This window comes from Tamandua tetradactyla, chromosome 3 (genome assembly GCF_023851605.1).
Source record: "Tamandua tetradactyla isolate mTamTet1 chromosome 3, mTamTet1.pri, whole genome shotgun sequence".
Classification (NCBI taxonomy): domain Eukaryota; kingdom Metazoa; phylum Chordata; class Mammalia; order Pilosa; family Myrmecophagidae; genus Tamandua; species Tamandua tetradactyla.
In genome coordinates this window covers 129,637,419-129,662,334 of record NC_135329.1, presented here as the reverse complement: position 1 = coordinate 129,662,334, position 24,916 = coordinate 129,637,419, and the positions used below count along the sequence as shown (strand labels likewise).

At 39.6% G+C, this 24,916-nt stretch overlaps 1 protein-coding gene across 9 annotated transcripts in view; it reads right to left on the bottom strand.

Moving 5' to 3' along the window:
• Positions 1-24,916, bottom strand: part of TANC1 (tetratricopeptide repeat, ankyrin repeat and coiled-coil containing 1) — a 267,329-nt gene that overhangs the window by 91,832 nt on the left and 150,581 nt on the right. For 7 of the 9 annotated variants that reach the window (XM_077153922.1, XM_077153923.1, XM_077153921.1 and 4 more), the window contains one exon: positions 15,331-15,528. The exons of the other annotated variants lie outside the window; for them this stretch is intronic. In XM_077153922.1, coding sequence (XP_077010037.1) covers positions 15,331-15,528 — 198 coding nt within the window. The remainder of the gene's footprint in view (positions 1-15,330; positions 15,529-24,916) is intronic. 9 annotated transcript variants of the gene reach the window in all.

The following is a 24,916-nucleotide window of genomic DNA, read 5'->3' as shown; positions in this document are numbered from 1 at the left end:
TTTTTTTAACATTTGAAGCCAGACGTAATCCTAATACAAGAATGATCCTGAATTACTGGCTCTAATCTCAATTTGCCAGATTTGACACCATTCCACCATATTGGCTGTGCTCCAACCTCAGCAAGGTTTAGAATTAAATGTGGAATGAGGAAGTAAGTCAAACCCAGGGTATTGATACAATTGTGCTACATTTAGGAATAAATTTGCCATCCTTAGTATAATCAGCGTATACATGTGGTAGAGAATATTTCATGTTTTAAAAGTGTGGTATATCACAGTATCTGATTATCTTGTGATTCTTATTTGGAATACATAATTTTTAGCTTAACATACAACTATTTTAAGTGTATGATTTTATATTATTTACCAACACAAGATCTGTAAACTGAATTAAAGGCTTATGAAAAGCTGTGTTTATTTTTTACCTATAATACATTGAACAGTAATTTGAAACTCCTCAACTTGTTTGCATAAAATGTTGCTCTCAGACATCAAAAGGCCCGTCTGAAAGACAGTTAATTTCTTTTCCTCGGGAGCATCCCTTCTCTTTCTCTCATTGTATAAAGTCAGTCTCTCCCTTTCAAAATGCTCACTGGAAAGAGCTCAAGAGTCTCTCATCTTCTTTTACTTTTCTCCTCTCTCCTTTTTTTAAAAGTATTCCTAGGCTCCAAGATGACTGCGTGTCTATCCCCCCCTTCCCAGGCCCACCGGCAAGGAGCCATCACGTATTTCAGGTCCCTCGTCTGAATTCTACAACTTCCCATATGCACCCCCCCACCCCAAGGTCTTCTGCTCCGTAACCGCCCAGAGACTTGTTGGCAACCCCCACCCCGCCCCCGCGGACCCGCCCCCTGTGTGGCTGGCCTCTGTGCAGAGGCAGCACTCTCAGTTGAAGCACCATCCCTGACGTTAGGAGCAGCCACAGTCTTGCTTTACACTCTCAGAGGATTGCAGTGTCAGGTCACAGCCCCTAACAATCCCAGGGAGTCACAAACGGGACCCATCTGAGACTGAAAGCAAGAATAGAGTGAGCTTGAGGCAACGTCCTTCTCTAACCTCGTTGGTGATGAGCTCACACTTGAAAGCATGTGATTTCCATTATCTGAAATACCTCTTGCAAACATCAGAAACCTAAGAGAGCAGCGGTAAGGTGCTATTTTGGGCACAGCCATTATCTCCTCAAAGTTTTAACAGGACAAACACAAACCAATGGCAGAGGTAACGCATGACATCATGACAAGGAGCCAGATGAAGAGGCACAGCCACAGCTAACAACACACCTAACCCCAAGCCTGCGGGGACCCCAACCTCTGGATTCCTATCAGTGGCAGCATTTCACCTCCTCGTCGGCGCCCTCGGTGTCCTGGGCTCAGGACACAGAACAATCCAGTCTTATACCGAATTTTTCTTATTGGCCAAAGCTAACTAAAATTTTACCTTACGTCACTCTCAAAATCCAATGAAGATTAACATTAAGCTTAGAACTCTCGGTTACACGCTGACTTCTTACAAGAAAAAGCAATGGCTGCTCCCTGATACATTTATTTTTTAAAGACCAACCATAACATGCTGCCACGCTAACCTCATGCGTAACACCCGCTAACCATCAACCAGGTCAACGACATGGCCACATTAAATTATCCCATTAAATTCCCTCTCTTCTCCCTGATCTGAAGGCTCCTCCTAAGAATGTAAACATTTTGGGAGCAGATGTCTGCTAATCCCATTCTGCCGTAGGTTCCCACACACCATGATGGGCATCAGCAGATTCCCTGGCTACTTTCCACAAATGCTTAAACATCTTCAGCCTGACTGCAAAAACATCTCAAAACCCCTGGGCAAAGAAGAATGAGACTATTTTTAAAACTCCCTAACTTGCCTACAGCCAAAGAAAAATATTTCCAGTACAGAGTCCCAACCTGTTTCACATCCATACTTCAGGTATTACACAATTTTGAACAATCATGAGGGAAAAAAGCACATGAAGATATATATTGAAAATTACTACATTAAAAGGAACGATTATTCAGAATTTTAACTCTAAAGCATTTAGTTTTATGTAACATTTATTTTGTCACATAAAAGGACAAAGTCAAGGGCAGCCTCTCGATCCTCTAAGAACTGAAAATATTTTTTCTTTTCCTAAAATACTTGGGCTACTAGATGGCATGCACTCAGGTACCCGTCACAGACTGGGAAGGAACAGGATATTCGTAGAATACACTGCTCATTTCGCACTTAACCACAGGATGGCGCCGCTTCAATGCAAATTTCAAACTAAATCTTGAACCGCAGCCCTGCTAGAAGTTTCTTGATCATCAAAGTAACAACTTGCACAAAAAGCTTGAAGGCCAAAAATACTTTTTCTTTAAGGTTTCAGGTAACACACATACGGTTAACCATCTTTACTCAGGGATTAAACGGCTGAGGCAGCAACTGCCTAATGGACTTGATTAAGAGAACTGATTCTTTCAAACTCCTCCCCTACAAAAACTGGTTGGTATTATTCAGAGCCAACAAGGCAATGAGAAAGGCCAGTGGAGCCCTGAGTCACCTCAAGGCACAACATCAAAAGTTTATCTAGGGCGGGCCACAGTGGCTCAGCAGGCAGAGTCCTCGCCTGCCATGCTAGAGACCGGGGTTTGATGTCTGGTGCTTGCCTATGAAAAAAAAAAAAAGGGTATCTCTTCATGAGTCCATACTGATATAAATAAGTCATGGAGGAGTATAGACAAATTTATGCAGACAAATTCCGAGTAATTTATGTGGCTACTCTGCCCTCAAGAAGATGCAACATAAATTCCACCTTTCAGAGCCTTAGCGTCCTTACCTGAAAGGTTGGAACAATGCCTACACTGGAGATACCATAAAGATTAAATATGGGAAAATTAAATATGTAAAACAACAAGCACAAGAAAACTGTTCAAACTGGATTCACTTAGAAAACCAAGCTGAAGACCTGAGCAAAACACCCCCACTGTGACACAGACAGCAAGTTAAAGGTGCCAGAGCATGGATCCCCTCTGTTGGGCAGAGTCTGGGGCAAGGTTCCAGGAGACACCTCATTTATCCCAATTGCCATATAAATATTTCCTGTGTGCACTGTGATGTGAAAAGGGTTAGGAAGCATAGCCCCTGAGCCATTCTATACTTGTCTTCCTGCCCAATTCTCATGTACAAACACCACCTGTCAATTCTTTGTCCTAATGTCTTCAAATTGCCCCCCACCTCACTCCATTCTCCTCTGCAAAGAGTTCTCCATTGCAATGGTATAAGACACAACACTCCATCTGAATCACCAGATAAGACTCCCAATCTGTCTCTTCACCTCCAAAATGGCCTATATGAAATAAACAGTCACCATCCTAAAACCCAAATCTATTTACATCATCCCTCTGCTTAAAAAAGTCGAAGGACATCTACTGGAAAAGAATAAAATCCCAGAGTCGAGAGGTTATCCTGGAGGTTATTCTTACACCTTATATAGACATCCCTTTTTAGTTTACGGTGTATTGGAGTGGCTGAAAGGAAGTACCTGAAACTGTTGAACTGTGTTCCAGTAGCCTTGATTCTTGAAGAAGACTCTGTAACTATATAGCTTTTTCAATGTGATTGTATAATTGTGGGGGAAAAAAATCAACCAACGAAAAATGTTAATAATGGGGGGGGGATAAAATCCTGCCTGGTTCCAACCATATCTCCATCTCATCCCTACTGCTACCTGCTGCCACAGCCCCCCAGATGTGACCTGGGGCTGATCTTTCCCCACTGGACAGTCTTCCTGCCCATCCCTGGAAGCCCCTGAAGGTCATGTAACCCCTACTCGTCCTTAAGAACCCCCTTCTCTGTCACACCCATAGAAACCTTACTAGACACCCCAAAGAGATTCTCACTGTTCTCCATGTTGTCACAACACTTTGGCTACCTCACTGTTGTAACCACCATATCTCTCACTAAATTCAAAATGCTGCAAAGCTTTGTGCCATCTATTCATTTACCTTCGTAAATATCTTACCTCTACCCTAGAGCCTAATACACAGTCATTGTTCAATAATTCCTTAAAAAACAAATGTTTATGGAACCTCATGAAATCACTGAAAGAGATTTAAGCAATTCAGAGTACTTCTGAGGCCCTTTTGAAAAATAAAGATTACAAAAAAATAGTCACATTCACCTACAATGTCTTTTCTAACAAAAGGGATCCTGGAAGAGATTCTTGCCAACCTAACTGCCAACAAGTCCATGAGGGCTGGGAGGGGAAAGAGCTCATGAAAGCACTACTGCATAAAAAGGGATTTTTTTAAAGGTCAAAGGGCACATGACTTAATCTCCAGTTTGTAAGGAAAAAATAAGGAGTGTAAACCACAAATATCGTCAAAGGTTGTCAGAATGCAAACAAAAATGTGATTCTCTTAAAGCAATCTGCTGGTAAATCTATTTCAGCAAAAACACGCTGACCTCAACAGGTCTTTGCAGCACCCCCACCACTCCTTGTGTTTCCTATACAGAAATAGCTACTAGCATCAGGGTCAACAGGTCAAGGTGATCTGTAGATTTCAGGCTACAGGTGAGACTGTTCCTGCCTTCAAAGGACCTGTTTATTCCTCACTTACTAAAACACCACACACTACAAGAAAGAAATAAAGCACAAAGTAAGGCCTGATAGGGTTCTTCTGAACCTGTTTAATGCATACTCCCTGACTGAAAATCTTATTGGGCTCAAGTGACCATTCTGGGCCTCTTTATCCAGCCAGGCAGGCAGATTATGCCATCACGTTATGCCAACGCCCAGGTGCCGGATGATGTTTCCCCACCCTCATCCCCCAAAACATTGGCATCCGTTTGTTTTCTTGAGTGAGCTGATTTTCATACTCCTACAAAATCTGATTGTGTTCACACTGGTGGATCTTCCTCCCTTTGAATAAAAGTGTAATACCACCAAGGATAAATTAACAGAAGACACCTGGCTGGGAGCAACATACACTAGAGGAAATGAAAACCAATTAAATGTCTGAAGAGAGCCTTCCACAGAAGCTGTGGATGGTCAGCTCATCCATGGAGTCAGGGCGAGAATTTACAAACCTAAATCCAAATATCAACAAACTGATTTGTTATGGATTCACCAACATTTCATTAACTCAAAGCCAAAGATCAACATTTAGATTTTTAAAGTTTCCTATACTGAATTTGTGGTGGCTTCTCCTTCTTCTAAGTCAAGAGAAAAAGACCTTGTGACTGATACTTCCTTTATCCAGTATATGAACAGATGAGTAAGAAAATGAAAACAAAAAATAAATAATAGGGGGGTTGAGGGGTATTGGATGTTTGGGGTGCACTTTTTTATTTTTAATTTTTATTCTTATTCTTATTTTTGGGGTAATGAAAATGTCAAAAAAATCTATTGTGATGATGAATGCACAGTTATATGATAATACTGTGAACCAGTGATTGTACACTTTGGATGATTATATGGTATGTGAATATATAACAATAAAACTACATTTAAAAAAAAAAAAAAAAAAAAGGGGCGGGCCGCGGTGGCTCAGCGGGCAAAGTGCTTGCCTGCCGTGCCGGAGGACCCCGGTTCGATTCCCGGCCCCAGCCCATGTAAAAACCAAAACAAACAAACAAAATATAATAAAAACAAGAAAATGTTTAAAAATGTTTCCCTTTCTTCCTTCCATCCTTCCTTCCTTCTCTGTCTTTCCTTCCTTTCCTCCCTCTCTCTTTAAAAAAAAAAAAAAAAAAAAAAAAGACGAAGCATGAGAGAGTCCAGCACAGGTGAGGAGGAGCAATTTACCAGATCTGAGAACTGAGGGTTGGTCTGATGTAACAGGAAAGCAGCAGCAGCAGCATTTCTCAAGCACATTCTATGAGCCAGGTACTTTGCAAACATTCTGTCTAATTGTCACAAAGACCTATATGGTAGATAATTTATTCTCAATTCCTGGAGAGGAAACCAGGAGTCAACGTGGTCAGTCAAGAACTTCCAAGATCACACAGCTACTAAGAACAGGGACTTGGGGTTTGAACCCAGGACTGTCTGGCTGCTAGGACCAGAAACTTCACACGACATCACACAGCCTGGGTGGGGTTTTTTAGAACACAGCAAGGGAAGAAGTTCAAATTAACCTACTGCAGATATGATCTGCTTGAACCTCACAACTTCTTTATAAAAAAAATCCATTCCTTATTCTGAATAGATCTACTCAAATTGTGTGCATGTGTGCCAATCCATCCAAATCTTAGGAGTAAACACATCATGCTCAAACAGCAACTGTATAACTGAAAAGATACTTTGCAAATTATTTCATAAAAGTAAAATATTTTAATAAAGGAAATCTATACTGAATTTTTACTAAAGATGAAACATCAGAGCTCAAAGTCCATAAGCATCTTCTAAGTGACACATCAGGGAACTGCTTGTTAAAACTTGCTTCTAAACCTCTAATTTCCATATCAAATATTAACATTAGACTCTGTGATGTGTATGATAGGCCTATATATTTTCTTTTGTTTACTGAAGACTCTCAATATCCAACAGTTACATCCAGAATGTCCTTGTGAAAGAGCAAACTCCCCAAGACAGTAGTGGCAATAAGACTGACATTTTCTCAAATGAGACCCTTGAAAAGTGCCCAGAGACACTTTCTTCCAAAGTTACTGTAGAATTGTGACCTGAGCACCTTTACCTCACTTGCATTCAACTGGGCACATTCACCTCACTTATATTCTCTGCAAGAATGAAGGAGGAAGTGTGACCAGACTTGGAAGGATTTGGGTACAGCATAAAAAAAGGCATCTACTTTTTCCTCAGCCAACCTTGTTCCTGTGACCCTCACAAATGTAATTCTGGTGAGTAAGATATGTATTTATGGTGTGACATGGCCATAAGCACAAGTTATTTACTTCACCTAGCGCTTATCCAAATAACAATCTATTCCAAGGGTGGAAGAAAAACAGCTATGTCATCCAGAAATAGCATGTCTACCTAAGGCATCTATGAGCCATTTAAGGGAATTTCAAGGGTAACCTGACTCAAAAATTTCTGCCTCAAGTGCTGACTTTTTATCTCACCTGGGTACGGAACAATTCTGTGACTCTGCTCTTATGTGAAGCCTTGTACAACAAGTAGAAATTTGTATAACTTCAACTGGAGTTTCCTTCTTATTGCTTGGTGAGCAAATTTGGAACTAGTTGGAATATTTATTTTCCATCAATTCCATGAATTGCTGTTTCTCATTTCCACAGAGAGCTCATGGGAGCTTCACAAATTACAGAGGCAGGGCACCACCAGGCATCCCACCCTCTTGGTTTACTTAAAGTTCTCTTTCTGCTAAAAACCATGTCTTTCTCAGAACGTTTCACTTGCATCATCCGTTCTAAATGATAGCTTTTATAACACTTCATCTATTAATCACTTCACATAACTCAAGTGCAAACCATGAGAAGATGAATAAATAACACAACTAGTTGGTGGCAAAGCTGGGAGTGGAACCACGACAGTCAGCCCGCCTCTATGCCCCACTGCACTCATGCCCTGTTCACAGGGAACAAAGCCTTCTAGGAGGCCAGCGCTGCACTTCAAGGAGACATATGCTTGCCAGGAAACATACAGATCTAAGGGTGGAAACATACAGATCACACTGAAGGGCGTCTGGCTGAGGACAAGGAATGGAAGGGTCCAATACCATGGGAATCCATTAAGGGCCACCTAGTCAGATGAAGGAAGTGAAAAATGAGTTCCAAGGCAGATGGGAACATGGAAATAGCATCCATCATCACAGGGCTTCTGTATTTGGCCCTAGGCTTTATAATCAACATCTCAGTTACATTTCCTTTGTCCTAGAAGAGAAGCAATGTTATTATACCCATTTACCTATGAGCTGCGCAAGTGCACAAAGCTGGGAGGCGATTCCACTTCTGACCTGCTCAAGATGGGGCCAGAAGGGGACTTCTGAACGCATCAGGAGTCACTGAGACTCAGCTAAAACCAGAGTCTGCCAAGTAGCTGAGGTAGAGGGTAATTTATTCAAGGTCTTCAAGAAATGACCATGTTACCTGCCACTCAATTGTGACCAATAAGGAGGATTTTGTTGGTGATGAATGTGACAAGAAAATCCTATTTCCTCAAAAGAGAAACTATGTCTTAGATTATGTTTCTTAGAAATCGGGAAGGGTTCCATGCAAAACACTCTTAAACATGCTAAATAAGACCCAAAGTCAAAGTCTACTGGTCTCAGTACTCAAGGCCCCAATAATGAATTTCAAGAAGGCACCAGTTCCCATTTTATAAGGTACTCTAGTTCAGACTAGTCTCTTTTTTTCCAGACAGCATCATTCTATGTTCAGTTGAGTTTCCCACCTCCAGGCCTCTGCCCACACTTGCACTCTCCTGGAATGTAGCCAGCATTCCCTGCCAACACACACACACACACACACAAACTCGCTTCACAGCAAACAAGGATTCAACCTAACATCCATTTTTCTTCCCTATCTCTATTTTACACTAGCATTCACTAATGCTAGATACACATGTAATAGCCACCATGGGCTTCTGTGACTTCTTGTTTCTCTGTAAAAAAAAAAAAAGAGAAATGATCAAAAAGAAGAGATTCCTGCCACCTCTGCCCCTGCCCCTAGCCTACTTCTCTGAGGTGAAAAGACTCATTTCTCAACATGGCACTGGGTTTGTTCCCACTGCCATCTGACACCACCACAGGGTGCAGCTGACACTGCTGTAACGTGTGACTGCATGAAAACTCCAGTCATAATTAACTGCAGGTGGTGGGAAACATGCAACAAAAAAACCACCAAAAGCCTAAGAAAAGGGGAGAGTGACAAGAGTATATAAAAACAGGGATGAGAAGGCTACTGGCAAACCCAGCTTGAAACACACTTCCCTTTGCTTCTGCTTACTCCCTGATGAGAGCAAAATCCTAAGAGAGACATTGGACCTTAATTAAAGTATCAGTACTCTTTAGATAGAGGAAAGATATATTCCTAGCTTTATTAACTGTAAGATGTTACATTTAAATTGTTCAGATGTCTAATAGTATTTTCAACCAATCATACGGAACTGAACATAAAACACTGAAGTCCTACTCATTTTTTAACAATTAAATATCGAAGTCCCATAGCCACAGGAAAACTGTCTGAAGGAATAGCTGGATTCTGCTTATATGGTTTTCAATGACATCCATGTTACAACACAGATAAATCTAGAAAACACTATGCTAGGTGAAAGAAGCCAGTTACAAAAGACCAAACATTATATGATTCAATTTTTAGTTTGCTAAAACTGCCAGAATGCAATACACCAGAAATGGACTGGCTTTTATAAAGGACATTTATTTAATTACAAATGTGTAATTCCTCAGAGGAAAGGCAGCTGGCTTTCCTCTGGGTTTCTCTGTCACATGGGGAGGCACATCGCATCGTCTGCTGAGCCCCTCTCCCAGCTTCTGGGTTCAAAGGGCCTTCCCTGCGGTGTGTCCTTTTTGCATCTCCAAACATCTGAGTCTGAGCTACTTCTCTCTCTTATGACTTCCTTTTAAACCTCCAGTTGATCAAACTGAAACATCACTCATTGCTGAAAGCACACTCCATAGCTGACCGCAGATATAATAGGCCACAAATGAGTTTCACATGCTAATGATTTAAGTCCGCAGCAACAGAACTGGGCACCATAACCTGGACAAGCTGACACCTGAATATAAATACTACACATTTATATGAAATGTCCAAAATAGGCAATTCCATAGTCGCAGAAAATAGTTCAGTTTTTGTCAGAGACCTGGGAGTGGGAGGAATAGGGAGTAACTGCTAATGGGTATGGAGTTCTCTCTTAGGGGAGATGAAATATTCCAAAAATTAGATCGTGCAGATGGGTATTCAATGTTATGAAAACACTAATCCACACCAATAAGGAATTTTATGAGACACTCACATATTCTGCATCAGTGGTTCTCAAACTTTGCTATACACTAGATTTTTTTTTTTAACCATAATTGAAGTTTTTGATAAACTTCATAAACACCTAAGATAATTCTCTGAGGTAACAAGGGTTTTAGGAGAGAACTGATTTTGTAGGGAGGGGGGTATCACGCAACACAGTATTTTCAAAAAGTGTAACAATTCAGTGAAGATGTACACATCAATTGATGTTGCCATAAGCGGTAATCGGTTTTAAAACATTTTTTTTTTAACTGCGAGGAAATAAGTTTTAACATAGGAAATAAAATATATGCTAGTCCATCATCTACATATTCTCTAGGACACCCCTCCTATGCATTAGGCCAGACCAGTATTCTTTAATACTTCTGAGGGAACCAGGACTCCTTTGCAGTGGAATAAGTGTCACTCAAAAGTTCTTAGGTTGAAAGCAGAACAAATGCACACTCATCAGTTCTGTGGGTGAATGTATATTTTAAGCAGAAAAGAGTATAAACCTGTGTGTGTTGCTCACCGTTGAGCATGGCAGTAAGACACAGACAGAGCCATCTATTGGTTGGAGGAAGTTACCATATAGCAAGTCTCCAGGAGGAAATAAGAGTGTTCTTCTGTTCTCCACAGCAGGAGGAACAGACCTTGCTGAAAGATGGATCCCTAACTGTGGTCCAGGCCACTCCACAATAAACACTTGAAATCCCCAAACCACCAAAACTAGTTGGTCCTATTAGGAGAAGTGGGCTGTGTTTCCTGCATTATTCTCCATCCTGCAAGAATGAAGCCTCACAGACGGATCTACGCACAACCTTGGGCCCTTCTCAGCCTATGTTCTCTCCCATGCATGAAGCCAGAACACAAACTCATAGCTCATGTGTTAACAATGTCCAGGCAGGAATGACAATGCAGATGGGCATAGGAGAACATGCTGGAGGAGTGGGATTGGAGCATCTGGGCTTTAGGCCAAACTTTACCACTAACTTGGGAGAATTTGGCCAAGTTCTGTAATAACCGAGAGGCCTTTGCTTCCACATTGACAAAGAGGCATGGACTGGATGTGCTCTCAGTGCCTCTTCAATTCTACCATTTCCTCCATGATCTTCACTGTGTATTAAAGACTGCAGTCACAGCTAAAAGTGGAAGTCAGCTGATTGCTTTTCTGACCATGAACTTTATCTGACTCAGCTGTGATAATTCCCGACCACAGAACTGTGGAAAGAAAGAAAATGGAAATTGTCTGAAGTGCAGATGGAACTTCAAAAGAGGAAGGCTACAGAATGAGTCTTCTTACAAATTCTTAGTAGTCCACACTAGACTCGACAAGGCACCATCCATTTAGACTACCCTCACAAAATGCTAACTTCAAAACGAAGCCTCTCAAAAATATTGCTGGAAGGGATGTGAAATCAATACAGCCTTTCTAGAAAAGCAACCAGACAATATGAATAAAAAAATCTTTAAAAATGCAGGCCATTAAACACAGTAATTCCACTTCCAGGAACTTGTCACTCTTAAGGACATTTCACACATATGGGCAAAAACTATTAGACAAAAATATTCATATCAGGAATTTAAGAGCAAAACCAAAAAAGAAAAAAAAACTGAAAAATTACACAAGCATTCAATGATCGGAAATTAATTCTTTTTTTAAAAAAGATGAACTTCAGAATTCAATTGACATTAATTATCAAGTTCTTCAAACAAACAAACTGCTCATGATATAATATTAGGTGGAAAAAGGCAGGCAGAACATGAAAGGAAGAGGATATAGTGTGGCCTCAGGTTCAAGTAGATGGGACACAGAGAAAACAGATACCAATCAAAAATAGGAGTAGAAAAAAATATATCAAGCTGCTAACAGTAATGCTCTCCCAATGACGGAAATTCCAAAATTTTGACAAGTACCACTCTAGTGGTGTGTCAAGGGAGAGCCTTGGCAGACATCATTAACTCAGGGTCCAAGATTCAGAGGCGGTATGACTTCTGCTTCACAGCCTGCCAGCTCTGAGATTTGTTTATTTATTTATTTACTTTTACTCTTGAAGAAAAAGACAATCAGAGAGTTTCCAAAAACTGCCATGTCACTTGGGTCAACTAGGGAGACAGAATTAGGCCTGGAAGCAACAGAGGCTGAACAGAGGCTGAAATACCAGCACTGTCCCGTCTCCCTTTCTCCACAGGCCCCCAGGGAAGCACAGTATTGAATTTTCACCCTTAGCTGAGTGATGCCTTTATCACAGTACTTTAAATGGTTGCTTCTCACGCATGCTTTTGCCTTTTGATCACTCCATAATGGGCCCAACCTGATTTGAGAAAAGCAATCCAATAGTAGTGTAACTATTGATATTACTAATAAATGAACCACAAGCTATGTTTTTTCCCTCTTCTGAGGATGATAAAAGGATATATAACAAATGTTGATGAATTCTTAATTCAAAAAGAATTGCAACCACAACACAGTTACTTATGTGAGTACTGATAGTGTTTTCATACCTTGAAAATGTAACTCCCATTTAGGAAAAAAAAAATTGAAACAGAAAACTGAATCTCCTGACTAGCAGTGAAAAAAGATAGATAAATGAGTAGAGCAAGATGGTAGAGGCATACATAAAAAAATAATAAAAATCAATATAAGTGGAATGTGATAAATGCAATCATATAAAAGCAAGGTCACATTATTGAAATTATCTCTGGCCCAGAGTTCCAAAGGTCCAGGAACTAATCACCAATTGTATTAATATACAAACTTTCATTAATGTTGGCTGTGTTATTCGGAGTGCCTCATTATAGAGGTTTATTATATTTGACCCTTGCTGGGACAGTAGTTTCAGTAGTTATCAGTTTCTTGATTAGCATCAATTAGTGAAGAGTTTCTATCCACGCAAGTAAAACAGGTTTGGCTTTTTGTTTTTTTTAAAAGCAAGGCGCTCCTTAAACAAAGGAAAAAGAAAAGGGTCTTTTCTTACAAATCAAATAAAAAAATCATCAAGGTAATTTCAGAGCTGATGTGATGATTGAATCCTGAAGACATGGCTCTCTGGGGTGGCTCATAAGCTCACAGGTGCTGAGGACACACTGTATTTACTGTGTCATTACCAGCAGCAGTGCTAGTTTTTAAAATAGATGGATATTTTTAAATCCAGTGTACACTTACAGCCATATGTTAGCTATTTTTATGGGCAGGTAGAATATTAGGGCTATGGATACTTTTCCAAAAATATGGTTTCAATAGAAATCTCTGGAATGAAAATTGTTTACAGTTGGATGTATAAAGAGTCACTGCTATTTTTAAGCAAGCATCTCTGCCCTTTACTTTTCAAATTAAAATTGCCAAGATGATGAAGTCAAATTACCATTGTGAAACACTAATTTGCAGCACATAGTACTGGCTCCATTATAGAAGTATCTGCTCCGTTTATGTAATTACTATGTGGACCTAAAACATGGCATATGGAGGATACTGATATTTTCCTCAACCCATTAAAACGCTGAATGTTGCAAAACTGCCACTTTCTTCTATCCTTAAGACCTTGAAAGAATTTAGCAGAAAAAAATTCATCCCTATGGAGAAAAATAAACCTGAGGATATTTCCTCAAACCCAAGGATATCTAATCTGGCCAGGAGGTATAAGAAGGAAAGACGAGGGATTTCTCTGTTTGGATATGTTACCACCCAGCTGCAGTGAGGTCCGTCAGGTTAGTCACACCTCCCATCCTTTCCACGCCTTCAAAATGCTGCCTCAAGTCACATTAAAACAAACATTCTATTTATTAGTAAGAATGGAATTATGTCCAAAATGCAGGATTCCCTACACTCTTTCAGGGGGTTCCCAGTCCTAAAGTCCAAGCAACAGCAATTCATTTGCAGTCATACAGATTACAGAAGGGATAATCATCCAAAAGGTAAAATCTCTGCACTTGGCATGACCCTCAACTGAGGTCTCTTAGAGATCAAGATAGTTTCAGAATCATCTATATTATCTACCGTAGATAAGATACACTCAGACATTTTCCCTGCCCTCAAGCATCAGACACAGGAACACATATTACACACAAATTCAAGGAAAAAGGAGAAATGTTAAAACAAAAAGTAAAGTGCTGTGAACTTTTAAAAATTAGAGAGCAATTACAATCAGGATAGCCTGATTGGGGGGGGAGGGCAGCGAGAGAACTATGATTTGAGGAAAAAGAAATCTCACAAAGAGATATAGGGGTAGGTAAAGGAGAAAGGGGGAAGAAAGGGCATTCCAGGAATTTCCGCAAATACTGATAAACAGGTCAAATTCTTTGGCACAGGAAATCCCTTCATACCAAAGCTGTTTCCAAGTTCCAGCTAATGGCCTAACTACAAGCAATGTCATTCAAAATAAGAAAAATTTAGTACAATCAAAGATTTTGGACACTAAAACTCATAGCACAATTTCTAACATTAAATAAAGCCATAAGGTTTGTCCTCTTAATTTTACCCACACATAAACCTCAAATATCCATTAAATAGTTCAGAAATAATGTATAAGACATCTCAGGTAATACAAACCCTTAGAACACCAGAAGAACAAATCTCAATTTCTCAGCAGGGCAAAGTTTAAAGCAATTGTGAATAAGTGTATATGTAACTGAGAATATTTGTACTGGCAAATGATCAATAAGCATCCAATTATCCTGCTTCTAGTATACAAATACCCAGCAAGTCTGAAAGAAGATAGAATCTTTATGATTCCAGGTATCAGCAATTTGGAAAGGCTCTCCTCACATCTGATTCATAGTATCTCAAATTTAAGTAATATTTGGTTTTTGTTTTTATGTTTGTAATATTAAGTGCAAAAAGTTCATAAAGATGAGGGAAGCCAAAATACTCTATAGCACATAATCAGTAAGACCCCTTGCTCCCATCCCTTCCCAAGTCTGAATCTTCACAATTAAATGTTGTAGCTTTTCAAATGTTGGATGATGTAAATCTAGTAAAATATATCAGTATAAACTACTTGGTAGCAATAAATGAACTGTCATCAGATTTTGCCTCCTTAAACCATAATCTTTTAAAGCACTGCAATAAGTTTAGATTATAGTGTTTCTTAACTCATGAGCAAGAAATAACAAAATTGATGGTTAACATTAGCATTCATAACAAGCTCTTGAATCTTTGTAAACATCTGGCCTGGGCAGTCAAAGCAGATTATAGGCTGAATTAAAGGGACGAGTCTGTTCAAACCATAAGTGTATATACATAGATGCATACACAGATTTTCGTCTTCCAGAAGTTACTGTATATGTATTTGTCCCAGAAGATTTCTTATACGAACTAGTTCTGCTTAATTTCTATATGTGAATCACGTATATCACCAAGATAGCTAGTTTGCACATTTTTTGTTCCTCATTTACCTGGGGATTTTTTGTTTGCTCTTGATTGCACCGAGTGAGACTGTCGAGGCAGCAGGGGTGATGAAGGCAGAGACATCGAGACACCTTTGGCCAAGCTCACCCTATAGGTGTCCTCAGCTACAGGAGGGCTGCTCCCAGGGGAGTCACCACCATGGCCTGGGGGAAGGACCGGACAAGTCTCTGGGCCAAAGTCACCTCCTGGAAGGGAGAGAGAGTACCTTAAATCAGACCTTCCATGACAAGTAGATTCAAATTTAATTCCTAAGAACTACATTCTTAGGATACCATTCCCAAACACCCATATCTGTGCTGCATATTTTTTTTAAATGTCTTTTTCCTACTACTCTTAAGACTTTCCATTCTGTAAGGGAAAACACAAGCTTGACAGCTCAAGCATCCATGAACTCTGATGAACTCTGCCCCATATGCTTTTCTGCAGTGTACCAGCCAGTGGGTCTGGCTTTATTCCTAAGAATGGGTCCAGAAAACCAGGAATCTGAAATTAGGTCAAGCTCAAACATAGATGATCCACAAGAAGCTTTGATATCAGCTCAAATAAGGAAGGGAGCTATTAAGCTTGCATGGGTATCAGTAAGACAGACTCAAATGACAAGCTCCATTACAGAAAGCCCTGGCCTCACACTGTTCCTCTCCAAAAACAAGGTCCAAGGGAGGGTACTGTCTGCCTTTAACATCCTTCACAAGCACCATAAAGCTGTCCTCTTATCGCAACTACACCCTAACTCCCCACTAAAACTCAAACAACCCCAAACTAGTCATGGGACTGGAACCACTGCTTGATGATGCAGATTCGCTTTGGTATTCAACCTTTAACAATTTGGGGACAAACAAGCTTACTATGTTGAAATCAAACACAATAGAACAGGCAGAGCCCCCCGAAATATATAGGATCTAGAATCACAGTGCACAAAGTGTGCAAGAAACAAAGTACCTTGGGTCAGCCTCTCAGAATAATGCAGCCAGTACTCAAGTGTCCGAACAACAGGCTCTTACCCACCACACCACCAGTATGCACATCCACTGCTCCTTACCATGCTGTCCTGACTCCAAAAATAAAACAAAACAAAATAAAATAAAGGACTAGATTTGAAAAAAAGAAACATGAAAGTCCTCTACCCAGGATGCAGATCTTTGAATACAAAGCTTAAAAGGGCTGTGGACCAAACTATCAAATTCCAAACTACATCATTTCGCTTGTTTTACAGGTTCAGAGGTAGTGAAGTAGAAGCCACCCTCCTCCTCAAAAAAATCTTCTGCAAAAAAAAAAATAATCAAACAGACAGGGTGGGGGGTTAGAGAGAGGATGGGGTTAACTAACTGCCTGAAAGGTGACAACAAAGAAAACCGAAGCAAAGCAGCAGAGTGAAGAAAGAGGTGGCAATGAAAGAGGAGTTCGGGTAGAAAACAAAGGCTATGTTTCCCAGATCTAGCCTACCCAGGAAACAGGCTCATGCCTTACTTTCAAATCCAGCGAAGAGAGAACTGCCAAGTCAGTTCCGGCAGACAGCGCCCTGAAAAGCGTGCCGCCTGCATTCTCCAGATCCAGTCCCAAGGGCAGACAAAGGTCCTAAGGGGCCTGAAGAGTGAGTGAGCCTGGCCACCTCGGGTGGATGGTCAGTGGGCCACAGAGCGGTTAGTCTTCGTTCTACCAGAAACTATTCTATGTGGTAGAATAACATGCCACATCTGTCCCATAAGAAGTGCCCACCACCTTTTGGGAAGATTTACTGGCCATTTATAGAAGGGCTGTGCATATAACATGAAAAAGCTGCTCTCAACTTCCCCCCTCCCCCAACCCTTTAAAAGAAAACTTTTGCCACATCTAAGCTTTGTAGATGAAAAGAGGTTGCCAATGTATGATAAAATAGAATTAGAAAATTTAACGTCCATTTGTTACGGGGGGGGGGGAATCATAGTAATGTCTCTGGAAATGACTTTGAAATGAATTTAGACTTCCTGTGGGAGCAACACACATCCACATTTGTTCCATAGGTTAGAGGATGTGGAGAAGGCTTATAAGAGGAAAAGAAGAGGGTTCTATGCCAGACTGGTCATATTTAGAAGATATTTTAACCATTGTACTATGTGTTCATTTATTCCTCCCTACTGTCGAACAGTTAATAATGTTAAGTACCTTTTAAAATATCTCCTCTTTCTACATGTTCTGCAGTACCTGACATGTTAAAAGGAGCAGTAATAAAATAACACATTTTGTAATTACCTCTTTGTTAAAATTCACATGAAATATTGTGGGGCTTTTTGGCATACCCAAACTACCTCTCTTAATACATGTTTTGTACGCTGGAACCACAAAGGGCTATGAGATAAGATTGACCATTTTCCCTGTTTGTACATTTGGTTCTTCTTTGCTGTGTCTATCATGGATGAACATGTCCTAATTTATATCTATTCCTTTAGATAAAGAGGTTGCCAACGTATGACAAAAGAGTTAGCAAACCAATACATTTCTACATTTTGTGTTAAAATTCCCTAGAAAAGATTGTCTTCTGAAATTTTGAACATTATAGCTTCCAGGATTGGTAGAGGAGGGATATAAGAGAAGGGTTCTAGACCAGAATGTTCATATTTAGAAGACACATTCAGATTAACTGTTGTAACACATATGCATTTTATTCAAGACTGTGCTGTATGTAGCGGGCAAATTAAGTCCTTATTTGAAACAGTCTGTCTAGATGTTTAGAAGTGCCCAATGTATGGTCAAAAATAGAAGTAATCAGTGGCTGAGAGAGTTCAATTAGAGCTGAGGGGCTACTGCTACTTATCATAACTTGACAAACTCCAACCAAAACCATTCCTGCCAATCCTAATGAATACTTAGGGTATTATATAAGATTCTACAAAGGTTCCATGCACTAGTGTAACTTTCCAGAAACCCACATCCTCCAGATAGGTCCCTGGACCAAATAAGTTCTGAAACCTAGAGGGCCCAGGCTCTCCACATCAACTAGTTCCATTCCCTATTCCATATTACTGACAGCCCCTTCCAACATGAAAAAATTAGAATAGGCATAGCCCAAATACCCCTAAAGAGAGGGAGAAAGATCAAAGATGATGGTGTAGTTATACACAGAAAATACGGTTTAACAGATGAGTATGATTGCTGAATCATTATATTGCTATTTCTTTTAGTCTCCAGTGTCTTAGAGCAGCTAGCAATAAAAACCTAAAATTGTGGAATTGTAACCCATACCATACCAAAGTCTGAAATCTGTTCTACAACTGATTGTTGCAATGTACTTTGACATTTACTGCTTTTTTGTACATTTTTCACAAAAAAGAAAAAAATAGAAGTAGCAAAATATTATTTTTAAAATATCATTTTGCTCAAATTCACAGGAAATAGTGTCTTTTGGAAATGAGATTGTTAAACCATTACTATGAGCTGCAAACTGCCTATACACTCATTCAGTGGTTTGGAAGGGGTAGGAAGGAAGCAACTGCAAAAGGTGATATGCTATTGTGTTGACAAAACTTTTTCTGTATATACATTTTGTTTGGCTGTATATATAGTGTATATAATGCACAAATGAGTCCTAATTTTGCAACATCTACTCTGCAGATGTTAAAGAGGTTGCCAGTGTAAGAAGTAAAGTTAGTAAAATTAGCATGTTTTGTATACTTTGTGTTAAAATTCATTTGAAAGCCTGTCTTCCATAAATGACTTTTGGGTTAGGATTTGTTCAACCACCTCAAGATTGTACTTGCCTGGACTTGTCTACTGAACCAGTGCTGGAGAAAAGAAAGTGAAGAGGGAATGGTCTGGGGCCAAGATGGTCATGTTTAGGAGATACCTCAGATTATAACCACTGTTATGTGTGTGCAGTTTTTTTTTAAACAATGCTGTGTATGCAGTGGAGAAATTAGTTCTTTTATAAAATATTCAGTCTTTCTAAATGTGAGCTTGATGTGTTTAAAAACAGAGTTAGTAGGATAACAATGTAAATAGCTTTTAAACACTGATGAGAAATACTATCGTTGGGAATGGAAGAGTTAAATCACCTCAGAACATTGTACAATTGTATTTCTTCACTGGTTTGAGGGAGATGAGAGGGAAGAAATGGCAAAAGATACTTTGCTAATGTATATGAGGAAATTTCTGATCATCCTGTATGTTATGTGAATTCATTTGACTTTGTTATACAGTATATATTGTATACATTTGAGAAATTACTCCTAATTTTGTAATATCTAGTCTCTAAGTATTAGAGAGGTTGACAATACATGACAAAAGCAGAATTAGTAAACTAACACATGTTGTTAAAAAAAAAAAATCTAGCAGAGCTGTGAAGAGAAAAGCTACAGGTTCTGCAACAGGGAAGTACCATTGTCAGAACAGCAATTTCAGTCTTACCTGGACAAGCTACACTTGAAATTTTATAACAAATGGGAAACTAAAGATTTATCACTAAATGCTCTAAAGATTTGGTGTCTGAAGGAAAACAGAATTCCCAAGAAACGCTCTCCAGAATTTTTAAAAACAAGGACATTCATAAAAATGCCCAAGAAAAGTACCTTCTGTCCTTTAGTGAGGAAAGCTGGAATACTCAAGAGCCTCCACAATTCATTTAGCAGAGCCTGAAGCTTCCCAGCTGCCTCCCCTTTGAATGTCTAGCAATTAAACAGAGGAGCTGGGGCTGCACAAAAATGCCAACTTCTATTGGGACTGAGAGCCCACTGCTCTCAGGACAATGGCTGAAGTTGAAGGGACAGTTGCGTTTCCTGCTTCAATACCTAGTTGTCATGGTCGGTCCCCACCACACCCCTGTCTCATCTTAGAAACACAAGCAGGAGCCGGGTCTACAAGAATGGTGCCAAGTTATCCAATGCACTGAGGTTTAGGTAAGAAACAGCAGGAAGTGGGTTACACACATAGGACGGCCGCAAGGGGTTACACACACAGTTTAGCTCTGTAGCTGTCCTTATACTACCCAAATCACTGACCCCGTCTGGCTGAGCGATGGTCTGATATGCCACAAAGCACATCTCCCTCCTCACACAGGAGTGTTTCTGAGCTATACCAAAAAACCCCAGACTTCAAGTCCCTTAATTTGGATGGGGACAGAGAAGAGAGAAATACATCTATTATGACACCATCAGAAATAAAAAGTAAAAATCATTACTGAGAAAAGGTTTACTTTCTTAAATACCTGAAATTCTCCAATGCAATACAAGAGAAATTGGGGGCTGAAGGGTAAAATAGAGAATTAAAAAGGGTTTCCTATTTACAAATTCTTCCCATAAACTTTGTTTACCTCAAGCAAAGCAAATATTTTCATTAACTGAAAATCTGGTGGAGATGAGTTTCCAAAGAATGCTGTAATCATGAGGACCTTCAGCCTTTGGAACAGCTGCACTCCAGCACTTTGATTTTATGCAGTCTGCGATAAAACAGGACTTACCAAGGGGGGTTGGGGAGGGTTTTCTTTAATTTCAGGTCTTCTCTGATTTCTCACTGTAACATCAGTCCTAAATAGGTTGTTCTATATGGTTTGTTTTGTTTAAAAAAAGAAAAAAACTTAAAGGTCCCTAACGTTCAGCTTCCTTTATTAAAAAGTTTTGCATATGAAAAGGGGCACAGAGCAAGTGGGATGAATCTAGTGACTTAGAAGCCTGAACCAGCACACTGGAGTGTGGTGCTTCAAAAGCACAAGGGCAAGGGGGTTGGGTCAAAGTAAGTCCAAAAGCATCCCAACTTAAAGAATTCTCAAATCCATCCTACAAGATAGGTCATAGTATATTTTATTTTATGGAGAGAAAACTAAGACTCAGACTAACAGGAACTTGCCCATAAGCAATACAAGAATTGTTTAAGGTAATATGTTTCTGGTTCTGGAAAATAGGAGGTGCACAATAAATATTAGTTGCCTCTGAACAACAAATAGAATATTAATTATTTTGTAAATAAATGCAAAGTGATTATTTTGGGCCAGATTTCACTTATTTTCATCAGGTTAATAAAGCTGCTATTATATGTAGGGGGGGAAAAAAAAAAGGCATCCCAACTATGCCAGTGGCAGAAAGTGAAAATCTCTTACAGGCATCTGCACAAGCAATACAATGTTGGTTCCGGGCAACATGACACCAGAAATTCTCCAGCTGATTTAACATTCCTCAGCAGATGCTTAAAGAGGTTTAAGAGGAATTAAAGATGTTTCATTGCAACCACCAGCACTGCTGGCACTTTTTTTTTTTTTTTTAGCTCTGAATTGATGTTGTTTTCTTTTAACTGTGACCTATTTTATGCCCCACCTAAATTAAGCAATGGGAAGCACACTTCAATCACAACTCCTGTTGGCCAGGACAGCTAGGACACTGAATCCTCTCCAGGGTATGAAAACTATGTTCTTAAAAGACCCAAGACTTCCAAGCAGGCCTCCTCCAGTTTCACAAGCAGGTGTTTCCCATGAATATTCATACACCAAAGGCAAGCACTTTCACCACACGTCTGCAATCTCAGAGTCCCATCCCGCTACTGGTCAGGAAGCAGGGCACAGGAGTGAACCCTGAGGAACAGAGGCCACCATCAGAATCTCCCCCAAAACAGCCTGCCCAAGTTCTATCATATTTGCTACACATATAAGAACATTACTTTGAAAAAGTGGAGCCCTGAAAACAGACACGCTTTTAAACTAGTTTAATCTATATAAGGAGTCAGCAAACCTTCTCTGTAAAGGCCCTGAAGATACTTATGTTAAGCTTTGCAGGTTACACGTGAGGTCTCTATCATGTGTGTATGTATATGTATATATGTATATATTTTTAAGTAAGTGCATATATACATACACATGTGCATAGAGACCTTACTGTTTTTTTTAAATCACGAATTCCCTCAATTCCAAAAATAAAAGACCAGAAGAGGCATGAGAAAATTTACAAGGTCCTTCCTGTTTATAGTAAGTAAAAAATACATACATATATATGTATATACATACATATGCACACGGAAAAACAAACTAAAAGTTTTCAAGGTAATTGAAACAGCAAACGAGATAAAGCCATCTAGTAAGGCATTTTAAATTGGCAGAAATGGCTTTTGATAACAGTTCTTTATTTTAAATTGGTTCACTATTACACTGTAAAGAAAACTTAAATTTATAATGAAAGAAAATGTGAATTGGAGACATGAATGGAAGGTTATGCAGAATGGCAGTGTCCACCATTAAAAATTAAGGTACATGGAATGCAGGATTAAGAGGGCTTTAAAAGTGAGGGTAAAGAAACCAGGGAGATGAAAGCAAGAGTGTATTTCATAAAAGGTAAACCCAAAAAAGGTCAGGATGAAACTGTCAGTTCAGTTAAACAGGTCTGCAGATGTAGGAAATAAGATTTCCATTGATTGTGGCACTGAGGCGGCAAAATGGAAGAGGGAAAAATGCAAGCTTAGAATAGAGAGAGGATGTTCTGTTTATCCAGAAAATGGAACCTGTGCAATACATTAACTAGAACATTAAACATGTTAGGGCATCTTTTGTGTGGTCTCTACCTTGGAGTACACTAATGTTTCCTAATTATATTTTCCACCATAACATTTCACCAGCCCACAGAGCATACACACACACATACGTATATACACGTTCATACATATATACACAGAAACCTAGAAAACTGGAAAAGATTTCCTCCCCTAACATCCATATCAATTTTGGATCCTTTATGTCCTACAAGGTCTCCCACAGTATCTAGCCAGAGCTACTGACTATTACCATACATTTTCAAAAAAGGAAATTAAGATAAATGTATCTAAGAACACACTTTTCAAAATCATTATTCATCCAGTTGTTACTAATTCTCAAACAATACTGCTAAGAGGCAAGAAAACAGCTAACCCCCAGAGTACAGACAAACGCAGTAGACAGTACAAACTTATTCTTTTGTCTTCAAAAATCCACCAAGTGGGCTCTAAATAAAGTCAGTAACAACTATTCCCACAGGACAGTGCCACGGTGGCTCAGCAAGCAGAGTTCTCACTTGCCATGCTGGAGACCCGGGTTCAATTCCCAGTGCCTGCACATGTTAAAAAAAAAAAATACTAATCAAAAAACTATTCCCACAGTTTTATTCTTAATATTCAATAGTTGTAAGACCAAATATACAGATGCTCCTCATCTATAAACAAATTATTAACATTTTCAGACATGTTAAGAGTTTCTGTGCTTTAAAAATATATGACCTCAATGAAATGATTTCTAAATGTTGTGTTAATTTTTTTTCTTTAATTAATAAAAAAAAATATATATATGACCTCAGAACAACCTTCCCACTCCCAAACCCCAAAAGGTGTGCCATTTAAAATAATAAATGCTTTTTCAGATGTACGATAGGCCAGGCAGAGTTTTAGGCGTACTATTATATTTTTATATTAACTCATTTACCCCTCCCAACCACCCCACAAAGGTGCTTTTTTATTATCCCCTTCTCAGGTGAGAAAACTGAAGCACAGAAAGGACCAAGTCTTGTTTGGGAAACACAGCTAGCAAGTGGTAGACCTGGGATTTGAACCCAGGGAGTTCAAATCTAGATTCCAACCTTTTAGTACTGCTTTCCTTAAAAAAAATACTATACAGATAAACTTTTCAGAATTCTGTAGTGATATATACTTACTTGGGAAAACCAAAAATAGTATGCGTAGGTCTACATGCAGTATCGGGTCCGTGGGAAAGGATATCTGTTTCTGTATCTATTCTGTTATCCCTTTTGTGCTGGCTGATCAGCTGCACAGCACTTCTGAAACACTCCATTTGGGAGGCGCTCAGACCCAGCAATCATTAATTTTCTTTCAGTCACACCTTATGCTGTCACCATACAAGTGAAGTAGATCCAAAACAGATGTTTAGTCATCAAGCACCTTAAATAGTTTCTTCTCATTTCACCCCCTACTGTCAATTCATTAACCCTTGCAGCCTCTGGGCCTGTTCTTTCTGCCTGTAGCTGCTGCACGAAAGCCATGGCTGCCCCACAGCACAACGCGAAGTCTAGTCACCATGCCTGACACAGGCGAAGGAAGAAGTAACGGGGCAGCCTAGTGGGAAGCAACCTGTCAGGGTGCATCTTCGATCTGTGGAATGCAGCACTCAACCCAGCTCACAGATCCTGTCAAACACAATGCAACTTAGATTCTGCAGACCTGATTAGAGCAGCGGTTCCCAATCCTGCCCGCACAGGAGGAGGCCTGGGCCCTAGCAGGGGAGTCTACTTAATTGGTCTGGGATACGTGGCTCAGGCATTGCTATTTAAAGCTCATCAGGTGATTCTAATGTGAAACCAGGATCCGCAAGTAAGCAGTTAAAAAAAAAAAATCTGATTTCTTTGTGTTCCTATTATAAGAAAAATGGTGGGAGAAATGAAAAGGAAAAGAAACCTAGGGAATATTCAATCTTGCAGATGATTAAAAGTTCCAATTATTCAAAAGGAAAGGGAACTGGCCAACTGGGAGTATGAGTGGAAGTATACACTCTTCTATGGTTTACATTTTCTTTTCTATATGCATATGTTACCTATAAACATTGTAAATTTACATTCCTTGGGATTGAGCCATGTGTAGATT